At 53.1% G+C, this 12,361-nt stretch overlaps 1 protein-coding gene across 1 annotated transcript in view; it reads right to left on the bottom strand.

Moving 5' to 3' along the window:
* Positions 1-5,372, bottom strand: part of FOXC1 (forkhead box C1) — an 8,894-nt gene extending 3,522 nt beyond the window's left edge. The window contains exons 1-3 of the mRNA XM_014453211.1: positions 5,126-5,372; positions 4,883-4,988; positions 24-258 (exon numbers count right to left, since the gene is read on the bottom strand). Of these exons, the coding sequence (XP_014308697.1) occupies positions 24-258; positions 4,883-4,988; positions 5,126-5,372 (588 nt within the window). The remainder of the gene's footprint in view (positions 1-23; positions 259-4,882; positions 4,989-5,125) is intronic.
* Between the last annotated feature and the right edge of the window lie 6,989 nt (positions 5,373-12,361).

Here is a 12,361-nt window from a genome sequence, read left to right on the forward strand (position 1 = left end):
GGGCTGGACACGGAGTAGCGCGCCTGCATGTCCCCGCTTGGCCGTCGCCCCGCGCGGCCGGCAGCCCCCAACTTGCTTAAGATCGCGCCCGCCGCGCCCGGCCGCCCAGTCCGAGTCCGGGCCTCGCGGAGCTGGTGTCGGGCCGCCGCCGCCTCCCCGAGCCGCCAACTGCGCGCGGCCTCTCCCTGCGCTCGCTCGGGCTCCCGGGGCGCCTCCAGCCACTGCAGGGCCGGCGCCGGCCGCGGAGGAGGGTCGGTGCTAGGGGAGAGGGCCGGACCAGGACGCGGCAAACGGCCTTGAAGGAACTCGCGGAGCCACTTCCAGGCGAGAACGGAAAAAAGAGCCAAAACTGAAAAAACAAGAAGGCGCCCTTCTCGCCACACCGCCTGCTCCTTCCAGGAGACTGCCCCAGCCGCCGGCGAAGGCGGCCAAATCACCAGGGCGGGGGGCCGCGCGCCGGCCGCCTTCCCGGGCCCCGCGTCACCTTTTTTTTTCAGTCTCTCGCGCGCGGGCCGCTTAAGGAAGCATTGGAAAACTTCTGAACTTTTGAGCATCCGTCACCCAGGCGAGGACTTTTTTACGCAGTTACATTTTTTCCGGGCAGCGGAGCCCCGCCCTCCTGCTGCAGCAGCAGCCAATGGGGGCCGAGAACCGCCTCTGAGTGAGCGGGAGGCCGAGCCCCGCCGGGCCGCGCGGGGCCGCGGGAGGACCGCCGCGCTGACCACACGCACGCCGGCCGGCGGGGTCCCGAGCCCAAGTCCTTGCCCGCGTCCGGCCTGCGCTCGCACCCCTCCGCCGCCGGGCGCCGGGCACTGTCTGTCAACCCCGGCCCTCCGCACGGACGTCCATTGTTTTCGCAGATTTCCTGAGCCCTCTTGGGCCCCACACAGACCCTTCCTCCGTCCACTGCTCACAGATGTCACCGCCGAGTCCTGGAGTTCCAACTCGCGCTGGCTGTCTCTCATTTCTTGGCCGACCTGGCCGGCTCCAGCTTCGGGATTTTCCGGCCCCTCCTACTTTCCCCCCTCACCTCTCCTCTCTCCCCCTTTCCTCCTCTCCCGATCGCCCGGTGAACTCACTGAGTTCACAGGCGTCTCCAGTTTTCCCCACCTGGAGCTTCTGTCCTGAGCTGGGTTACAGAGTTGTATGGGCTCGGTCACAGTCGTGCTCTGTGCCTGGTGGGGAAGGAGTTGTCGACCCCACCTCGCCGTCCCCGTGACCCCTCCCCAGTACAAATAGGAGGAAAGGGGGCTTTGCCGGGAGCTTCCGGCGGTGGCTCACCCAGTCATGCTGTGGCCGCCCCATTGCGGGACGCCCTGCTCCTCGGCCCCCTAGAACCTTTGGCTGCCCGAGGGCGCTTGCGGGCTGCTGAAGCCAGAAGGCTTCCCAGCGCTGCCTTTCGGGGAGCGTGCGGGGTCCCTCTGGTTCGCAGCGCGCCATCCTCTCTTGCCCTGCCCAGCTCAGTGGAGGGGTCATCAGGCTGCGGGCTCAGTGACATTAGCAAGTGTATTAACAAGGAGCAAATAAATAAATCCAAGAACTTAACGCGTCCGGGTCCAGTCTCCATCTGCACACGCGCGGGGCTGCGGGCTCGCAGAGATAACGGATGTTTGGGAGGAATGCTCAGAATCGCCCCCGCAGGGAGGCTCAAGGATTCCGGGGGGATAGCACAGAAGGCGCATCCTGTGCACACGTCTGGGATGCGAGGTTTCTGCTGAGTGGGATGGAATGGGAAGAGAGAACTGAGAGGGAAAGGAACGAAGGGGCAGGAAAGACATGGGCCTTCCTCTGCCGGCAGCGCGATTCTGTCTTTGGGCAACCCTAGAAAAGGCCCTCCTGGAGACTGAGCACTAACTGGATCCCTGACGAGAAGCTGGAGAAACTGGCGAGTGTAGGAAACTGAAGACGCTACAGCTCCACTCCCCCGGTTTCTGACCATTTTTAACTGTAAGGACGTGCTGGGAGTCCCTTTTGGCCTCCCGGCTGGAATCTCAGCTTCCTCTGCACAAGATTTCTAATTGCAGCTTCGGTTGTTTGATGCCAAGCGTGCTGACTTGAGTAGCAGGCACAGCTCCGTGTCTCTTGAACATTAAACAATATATATTGTATTTCATAATGGACGGTTAGTGGAGAGAAGAGGAGGACCTGCTACTTCTAGAAGAGGCCTGGAGGAGGTTGCCCAGAAATTCCGATTCCTGAGGCCACTGCCTCCTGACCTGCTTTGCAATTTGGGCCACTTAAACTACTTTTCCAGGGTGTTCGCAAGGCCGAGTTGCTGACGGGTTGGAAGAAACACTTGATTTACCAGCAGGAGGCTCAGTACTTGGTGATTCCTAAACACTTGCGGAGAGAATAAGGGAGGAGAAACCCCCAGACTTGTAAACTGAATTCGTGACCAACCCCAGCCCTATACCCTGGCTTAGCTCCTTTGGCGGGGTCTGTATGGGGCTCTCTGTCCTCAGCGTGGAGGCCAGTTAAGTAAGTGTTCTCCCTAAACACCTCAGCATTTGGTGAATTTGGGCTTTAAAATACTTTTCCAGTGCTTGCGGTGTTCAGGGACAAACAGCGACAGCGACTCGCTCATTTTCCGAATGTGGGAAATGCCTAAGGGCCAGGTTTTGCAATAGACAGTCATGCTCTGCAGTATCTCCCCTCCTTCTCTCCCAGAGCGGGGAAGGGTAAACAGCCTGTTATGTAAATTGCAAATCGAATAGCAGTGGGGTTCTGGGCTCCCTGCTTCAGATATAAAAGTTGCAGTTGTGAAATTAGTCTCTGGCATGCGGAAAAAAAAATAGAGGGGTGCAATTTTATAAAGATCAACTTTCCACTGGTTTAGATCTGGACATTCGCCAGGAAAAGATATTTGCATTTGTATTTATAAGCTTACTCGGAAGCAAAACTCCAGTAAACGGTTTGATTGTATTTCAAGTAATTATTGTTGCTAGAGGCGTTGTCTGAACATTAAGGCGCGGATATAAAGTTTTGGGGGGTATGAGCTAAAATTTTTATTTCCAGGTTAAAGTTTTTGGGGCCTCTTTTTCCTACTCCACGACTTAGTTCAGTAACTCGTTTCCCCCACAACCCTTGACTTCACTGGCAGAAATGCCCCGCAGGCGACAGCCGTAATAGATGTTCGGTGGGACTGTCGCTTGGCCAATCCCGGACCCCCATTCCCTCCCTGACCGGCCTGGCAGGGTTACAATCCCAGGGGCCCAACGTAGGGTTCTTTGCTGTGAGGAGGGGCGTGACGTCACAGCGATATTTAAGACAAGGCTTTCCAGGGCCCCTACAGCAGAAAAACACAAGGAGGGGGACATGTTGAGCACGCCAGGACTGCCCGGATTGGGGAACTTGGTGGACTCAGTGTGTGTGTGTGGGGGGGGGGGAGGGGTGTAACAGGGAGCGGGGTGGAGATGGTGCCCTAAGCAGGTCGGCTCCTTTTCTTTTCCAGTCAAGTAGAGAGCAGAAGGAGGGTGGGGGGCAGTCCAGGAAATGACTCGTCTGGGGCGTTAGCCCAGTCCAGAGTGCACAGACCCCTCGGGAACTTTCCCGGCGTGTCCCTCAGCCCCGCCGGCCAAATCGCCCCCCTGGTGTGCCCAGACCCCCTTCCCGCCGCCCGCGGCCGGCTTCGGCGCACTCTGGGCTCTGAGTTGTGCCCAAGAAGCCAGCCCGGGGGCGGGGGCGTCTAGGACGCGCTGGTGCCGCCTTGGGGAGAGAGGCCCTTGACTCAGGAGCTCCGGGAAAAGGAACCGCAGGCACAGAAGATGAGGGAAGGGCTTCTCCAACTCCAGATGGTGCAGCGAGCTCTGGGGGCTCTGCACGCCCAGGAGGAGGCTGTGAGTCCACAGCCGTCTAGCATCTCCTTTCCTGCCCGAGAGGAAGTGGAAGATTGAGGCAATTGCCAGGACAATGCGACTCGAAAACTCCTCACTAGACTGAAATCACAGACAAGTGGAGCCAGTCCGTTTGGGGTTGTGTTTGAGCTTTTCAGAGAAGTGTCCCAGTTCCCCCTGCGGCCTCATTTATGCGGACCAGAAGCCCAGGGGTAGGGGAGCACATCCTGGGGCCAATAGCCGTTCTTCGTTATCAAGCTGTCAGCCTGGGAGGTAGCGTTTGTCATCAGCGTGACTCCAGCGAAGGCAGGAGGCAGGAGCAAACGTCTGGGTGACCCCGTCCGGGGTGGATTTCCTTCTTCTCTCCTAGTTGGGGGTTTCTGAGTAGAGGTTTTGTGGCGGCAGTCCCTCTGATTCAGCCCCCTCCTTCGCAGAAAAATAATTTCTACAATAAATAAAAAGAACGTTTATTTTTTATTATGTTTTAAAGACAAAGTGATCCACGTTGCCTGTCTCCATGATTTAACCAGTTGGGTAGTTGGCCTCGCAGGGAACCCTCCCCGGGAAGTTTATAAGATGGGATTAATTAATGTCATCCCCCAAGTCCCCGACGCGGGCCGTCCCGCTAGTCACTTACGAGGGAGAGAATGTGCCAACATCTGCTCGTGGTTATCCCCTGGGGTCGGCCCACCTGTTGACTCCGCAGGAAAGCCCAGGCTCCCGGAGCTTTCCTGGGGGTCAGAGCCGAGCTGAGTAGCTAGAAAGGGCCACGGGGCTTGCGAGAAGTAAATCTTTAATTTTGGTGCTGGGCTAGAAAGACGGACTTTCTTTATACAGGCATCAGTAGAAGGCGATCCGAACTGTCTCTTGTCATTAACAACCGGGGACAAGCGTACAATTTGTATAAAGGGGCGGGGTGATCGGAACGGATTACTTGTGTGCGTGTGTGCTCACGCGCGCCGCGGTTTATTCCCACCCAGGTCTCGGGCTGACTCGGGCCGCAGCCGAAAGCCGGGGCCTTGAAAGGTAGAGGCGCTGCCGCCTCCCACCTTCGGGACTTGGATTCCTTTGGGTCACACGCCGCGCGGGGCCCGGCCGTCCTCAAGCCGCAGAGGCTGCTAGCGCGGCGCAGAGGCTGCCGGTGCGGAGCAGAGGCTGCGGGTGCGGGCGGTGTGGGCTGTCGAGAACAGAGGGGCCGACGCGCCTTCCCTGGACGGGGGCAGAAAGCGCACGCTCCGGCACAGAAGCGCCGTGGCTAAGGCGTGTTAGCTCCGATCAGCGGACAGACCCACCGGCAGTTCGGAACCGCCGGCGGGATGAGGCCGGCTGCACCTTGCTGGTTGCTGGGCCCGTGCCTGCCGGCGGTGGGCGCTTCCCCGGGTTCCAGTCTCGCCTCTCACCTGACCCGCACGCCGGAGCTGCCGCCGGCCCTTTCTCCCACCCCAGAGCGACCTTCGCTGAGCTTGAGCCTCGACGACCTGGCCCCTCTTCGCGCCCGGGGAACCTGAGCTCTGGGATGCTCCTCCCGAAGTCCCGCATCCCACCCCGGGGCGTCACCGGACCCGGCCGCGCGGCTGAGCCCGTGTGCGTAAGGTGCGGCGCCCGGGCCTGGTGTGGGACAGCCGCACCTTCGTGGGAGCCAGCGGTTTGCACCGCTCAGGACCGGGACAAGGTCGGCAAACTGGCTCCGTGCAACAGGTCTCCCCGGAGGGCGGTTTGTCCTCGGTGCGCTGGCAGCTGGAAGCGGTAGCCCGGTGGCCGAGGCCCCTTCCGCCCTCCACAGGCTTCCTGCTTCTTCCCTGCGAGCTCAGGGCAGAGAAGGGGAGGTGTGGGAAGTCCCGAGGCCGCTCCACCGCCCGGGGATGGGGGCGCAGGTTCCTGGCCTGTCCCAGACCTCTGGGGTCGCGAGTCCGCCCGTCACTCTCGACACCCACACTGGGCCCTGCTCGGGCTCCGAGCGCCCCCTGCCGACCGCAGCTTCATCTCGCTACGCCTCCGCCGATGGTGCGAGACCCCCAGCACGCCCCAGGCCTTCCCCAGGAAAAGGGCTCTGAAGGGGAGATCCTGGGGGCGGCCATGCTGCTGGGGTGGGACCCCGCAGGGGCTGACTCATGCGTTCACACCCTGCAACCTACCACGCTCCAGGCGGGAATAGTCTGGTCTTGAAATCCCATAGAGAGACCAGTTCGGACTCCTGGGCACAGACCAGGGACGTTTTGGTGCCTGGAGCCAGAGGTGACCCGGTACTGAAAGCCAGCCACTGACTACATTCCTTCCAGGCGACCCCTTTTAATTGATGTGCACATTACAGAAAAAGCAGGGCTGCTTCATCAAGTGAATTACATTCTGGGAGATGCCAAGGAATGTATTTACTGGCAGCCAGATTTGCCAATAAAAGTTGCAAATGAAAACTGCTGGTTTCCAGGAAAATGTACTTCTGTTTTTTAACCACTCCTTAGTCTTAATTATGAAAAACTGAACCCCCAAAGAACTGGTTTAGAGAACAGGACTATTGAGTGGTAGTGATGGTGGCTGCTAGTGCGGTCTCACACCCCCACACACATTTACACACCCCAGAGACACCATAGGACAACACCAACAGTGCACACTGTGGCTTTGCCCATGGAGAGACTTGCCAATATTTACATACACTGTAGACACAGACACAGGCTAGACGTTGGCCTGCAAAGGTATGCATTCGGATTAGTGCTATTTAGTTTGGAAGCAAAGATATAAGAAAAGATAAACTATGGCAAATAGGGAGGCACATTTCCACAGAATGTTAAATAGTAATAAATGTATGAAAGGAAAAAGGGTACTTGCTCTGTAGTATGTAGTTCTGGTTGCCTTCATATTTTTTAAGGCCAATAGATGACTAGAGTTAAACTATAAATTAAGGGTAACAGACAAACCAACCCAGAATCGACTTTTATTGAGGTCCCCTTTTGCTTGGGGTCACAAATATCTCAGTTGGAATTAGAAAATCTCTCTGCTCACCAAATGGGACAACTCTTTGTTCTCCCCAAGGTTTGACTCCCCCTGCAGACACTTGGTTTGGGGCAGAGTGTGAATATTCACCAAGGGAGAATTTGTTTGATATGACATTTCTTGTGTCTTAACCACAGACCTTTAAACAACAATAATAAGGTGCATGGAACACTTATGTTGTCATTAAATAATGATTTTATTTAATCCTCACAAGGTCCCTGATATGCATACTATTATCTGCATCTTATATAGAAGGGGAGGTCAAAGGGTGGGTAGCTTAAAGAGAATAAGTAGCTTGCCCAAGATTGCCTAGCCTTCACAATTTTACTCTGCTTGTCACATTGGATCATTGATGTGCCGTTAAGAGAAGGAAAAAAAATTAAACTATTAAGCACCATCAGGAATCTCATCTCTATTTCCATGTTAAAATATGCATTTCAGATCAATGGTACATTGACGAATCCATTTAATTAACAACTGCATGGAGGCTGTCTTTATGTTCAACATTATTCTAACAGCTGCATATAGAGCAGTTGGACATCTTTGTGAAGTAAATACTAATAGCCACATCCATCAGTGCTTGGATCTACTGCCATGTGTAAATATACTTGACTTGCACTGGGCTAGTATATTAGCACACATATTTCTAGAGATGCTGGCAGTAGTGATAGCAGGGGAAACAACGTGAGTTCATGGACAGGAAAATGCTATGTATGTGGGCATAGGCATTTCTATGCAAAAAAGTAGAGGTCCTGCCAGCTGATGTGCTTGCTGTCATCTTGAGTGACATCTGAGGGCTCCTCTCCGGGGCTTCCCTTCCACTGAGCTGTCCTAAGGAAGGTTCTCCAGGAAATACAGGCCAGGGGAGAAGAGATGCTCTTCCCTCCCCCGCCCCCATGCTGGACCTGTCCCCTGCAGCCCCTGCCCCTGCTTTCAAAGGGACTAGACAGATCAGACGTGGCAGGCTAGGAAAGCTTAGGACACTGCGAGGAAATAAACATTTCCACTGCCTCCCCGTCACAAGATGCTGGGGTGGGACTGGGCAGCAGAGTTGGGTGTTGGGATTGGTTAATCTGCAGGATTCTTTGCGGGGACTGTTTGGCAGTCAAGCTTTTCATGTCACAGAGGGAAACTGAGGCTCTCTTGAAGAGAGGTGGTCTGAGGTCTTCCTTCTCAAGTGGAGGCTTCCACCCAGGACTTGGCAAGTGTAGGCCAGCCTTCCCTCCGCAGGTCACCCTGACTCCTCAACCTGAAGTCCTACAGAGGCCGTGGTGTCCAATGCAGTGGAGGCATTTAGCCATGTGTCTTGTGTGTATGTGTGTGTGTGTGTATGTGGAGGGGGGCAGGTAGGGGGAGAGTAGGAGCAGGGCAAGGAGGGGAGGTCAAAGGGTGGGGCTACCACTCAGGCCCAAGGGGCTCTGCTCTCCCAGGGGACAGGACAACATCGTGTCCTAGACCCCTCAGTGGTGCCCAGGGGACCCTCTGTGCCAGGATTTCCTGAATCTTCCCAGGAAGTGCCTGGTGTGTCCAGTGCTGGCCATTGGGTCCCATCAGCTGGTGGCCACAGCGGGCAGTGGGCTCCACGGGCCAGACTCCCCCAGGACTGCCCTGCCCCCGCCGGCTGTCACGGCGACAGTCTGGGACTGTCCTGCTTCTCTTCAAGACCAGCCATTGTGGGCGTCTGGTCTGCCTTTGTCCCCTCAGTGTGCGGAGGAAGGCTCTTTTAAAGGCTGGGCTGCTGTGTTCACACACGGAATCCCGACCCAGGGCCTTGTTTAGTCTATCTCACTGACGTCCTTCCTGAACAGATGGGAAAAGGAAACTATTCTCTTAGCCATTTTTGCCTTCACTGTACCCCAGCCCATCCATCATTTTCTCACCCACTGTCCCTGGGACTGCGAGGTCTGCGTTGAATGCTGGGCAGCAGAAAGTCCCGAGGCAGCTACAGCAGAGGCAGGGCACGCCCACCGCCCCCGCGCTTCCTTCTTCAACACAAAGGTTTGCATTGTGGGCTATGCCAATGATGAAACAGGCTCCAGATTAGATAAGGTTAAATGACACTTTTATAAGGTGTTGGTATCGACTGAGGAGACCTTCTCTTTTTATTTGTGAGGGTGCTTGTAATCATAGTTTGTTTTTCTACTTCTCTGTCTTCTAAAGTAGACAACATATATACACACTGTGACTTAGTAGGGAGAGGACCACTCATTTGCACCCAAAGGGGGTGAAATTAGTCACTTGCCAAGAAAGATCAAGTTTCTAAAAGTTGCTGACTTCTGGCCCAGTCATCGAGGCAGACTATTTTGCTTTTGTGTGTGGTAATTCCTCAGAGTGCCTGGTGCCATGCTAAGGAACACCCCGTCATAGTCTTCTTTGTTGCCTTTATGAGCACTTGCTACCAAAGATTATTGTTAGGTGTATTTGTTTTAGTAAGGTGCCCATCCAAAGACAGGCAAAGGTGTCACTGGGAAAATGTTTTGGGAGGAGTCGGCCAGGGGTTCTACATAACAGGAAAACAGACGGGGCTCCACCCTCTTCATATGGAGGCAAACTCAGTCCCACATTTTGTTTAATGCCAGTCACCTTGTCTACTGTCTGCTGGATGTAGGTTAGATTTCTAGTAAACATCACTATCATCAATGTCAACTGTTGTTTTTTTTTTTTCTGGAATTGTCTCAGATGTAGATTCCAACACTTTGCCCACTTTAGTTTGTCTTTGGATATTTTAAAACAGAGGGCTAATGCATTGCAGTAACATTTTAAATGAATTTAGAAAAATATGTGTTTTATATTTCCCCTAAGTTTGGTATGTTTGACTCTCCCTTGACTATGCATTAACTGGAAAAAATAAACATACTTTTCTTGCTCTTGTTTCCCTTCTCTTGCTGGTCTGTACATCAGCTTTCCTGATGATATCTATACAGCTTTGCTGATATCAGGCTGATTCAATTATCTGATGGTGTTGACAGTAAATCGCATACAAAGAGAGCTTTTCTTTGTTTTCTGACTGTGCCAAACATTTTCCAAGTAGGTATTTAGAATCCAGAAAGTGTCCCCTGGCGGATCAGAGAAATATTAAATACAGGTCAAGCACTGGATTCAAAGTTTTTGGCAATGTCCCTTTAAAAGCAAATGTCTCTGATGTGCCCAGATCTGCTTTTCCAATATTAGCATAGCTTTCAGTGTTATCCACCAAAGACTGGTAAGTGTCCATATTCAATGGAGTCAGAAAATGACGGATGCATAATTTGTCCTTTCTCTTAGGGAAAGATTGAATGTTGAATAATTCACTGTAATGTAAGTCTTGATAGATTTAATTCATCCTCCCCCACTACGCCCCACTTCTGGCTATTTAATATTTTAGTTAAATTTTGAAGTGTGGGGCATGGGAGAGAGAATGGAGCTGGGCTCAGGAAGGAGATTAAACCCAGGACCAAATTTTTGAAGAAAAAGTTTGATGGGTCTTTTATTGTTACCATTTTCTCTTAGAAAGCATGATTGTGGGTATGAATTCTTTCACATGTTGAAGGGCTTTTTTAATGATTATATGGAGCAAAGAGGCCACAGGATACGGCAGGAAAGCCCCCCTTGTCCACTTGGCTGAGTTCACTCTGAAACCCTGCTGGCAGCCCAGGGCTGTGCCGGAGGCAGAGAAGAGCCTCTGTCTGCTGGCTGTGTGTGTGTGCGTGTGTGTGTGTGTGTGTGTGTGTGTGTGTATGTTGAGGGGTAAGGTTGTTTTTGTTCAAGTATGTGTCCTCTTTTAAAAAAATGTAAAGATATGTGAGCTTTGTAACACTTCAGTGCAAATTGCTTTTATAGCACCTGTTTTCCTCCATTAGAGACACTGTGCCAATGGAGAGGGGAAGGAAGATGGGGGGCAAAGAGAAGGTCACAGGTGGAGGAAGAGTGCTGAAGAGGTCGCACCCTCTCACCCTCTCCTACAGCAGGTCAGTGTGGGGCCCAGCCAGCTCAGGGCCATGGTGTGGATGCCACTGAAACCTTATCTGTGGAGAAGTGGCCTGCGACACCAAGCCTCCTCCGGGGCAGAGGGGAAGGAGAGGATGAGGCCTCTGTGTCCAGCTGCCCCACCAAACACAGGCACAGAGGCTGGCCCAGACGCAGCGGCAGTATTCATACTGTTTGGAAACCTCTAGGACCTTCTCATCTTGGCCACCAAAGGCGGGTAAAGCCTGTGGGAAAGGCGGTCCTGGGAGGAGAGGCCATCACACCTGCTGGGCGGGCAGGAGTCTGCAGCCCACCTGCCTGGCCTGGGTCTTGCCCCTTCCTGGTGGGCGGCTCTCTCTGGGGACGAGGGTCACTCAATTGCATCCTGTTGCTGTCCTCCCCTCTCTGAGCTGAGAGTGAGTGTTCTCCGTGAACATTTCCATCTCCATGCCAAGGACATGCCTCTCTGGTCCAATTTCTGCCCATGTACAGCACACACTGTGAAAGGCCATAGTTCTTTCTGAAGTGGATCCCAAATGATACACAGGGGGTAAAAAAAACAACCTTCTCCCAATTATTTCAATGGAACAAAATGGCTAGGCTCTGCAAGCAAAATCTGACAGAAATGAAACCTTCCTCCACGCCTGGTGGAGGCGTCAGGCGCACATCGGGGCCGAGGGGCTCTGGCCGCACACTGCCAGGCCCATTGCTCCAAGCATCCACAGGACGTCTAGCACGAGGTCCTTAGCCGTGCCTCAGTTTACCTTGTGTTCAAAGGAGAGAATAATATCTCTTAACTTAAAAGTTAAAGGGGGGATTTCTATGAGCTGATCTCAGTGTAGAACCTTGGGAATGCTTCTGAAAAAGGAGTCTGTAGATCCAAGAACTTAAGGAACGAAGATTATAAATAGCAAGTGAAAGAGCATGCTGGTGCTCCGAAGTGCCAGGGAGTGCCACGTCACTGGAGTTCCACCCTGACCAGCACATGCTGACAGGAGTTAGGAGTTAACGTCTGATTTTGCTGAGAAAGGAAGCTGCAAATAAAGAGACTTACAGCATCAGGGAGACATGGGTCGGCTGGAAGGGCCCAAGGAAACGCTGTTCTCAGAGCCCTGGCCCGCACCTCATTGTTGGCAGCAGTCTGTGTATGAACCGGCTCACTGAGCTTTAGAAGAAATTGTGTTACCGTGGGAAACAAAGGGAGCTATGAAGTCTGGGAAAAAGCCCTTTACGAATTGCATTGCAATTAAGAATTTGACTTGTAAATATACATAAATTATACAGTCTACTCTAGTGTAAATTGGGTTTTAAACACAAAAGAGGTTTTTAACAGTGCAAACTTCAAAGCAAAAACTTCCTGAAGATACTTTTTGAAGCAAATTTGATGTCCATTAATGAGACTATCGATTAATAGGATCACAAAGAGTCATAATCACAAGGCCCTTGCAGAGTGTGATGAACCCACTGCTGGATCCTTTCTCACAAAGAACATCAAAGAAAATAGAAAATGTAAATGACCGTTAGGGTGGGGGATGACTCTGTTATCTAACCATTTCTTTAATGCATGATTATATAGGGTTTTAAGTTATAAAGTG

Source organism: Myotis lucifugus, unplaced genomic scaffold (assembly GCF_000147115.1).
Source record: "Myotis lucifugus unplaced genomic scaffold, Myoluc2.0 scaffold_21, whole genome shotgun sequence".
NCBI lineage: Eukaryota > Metazoa > Chordata > Mammalia > Chiroptera > Vespertilionidae > Myotis > Myotis lucifugus.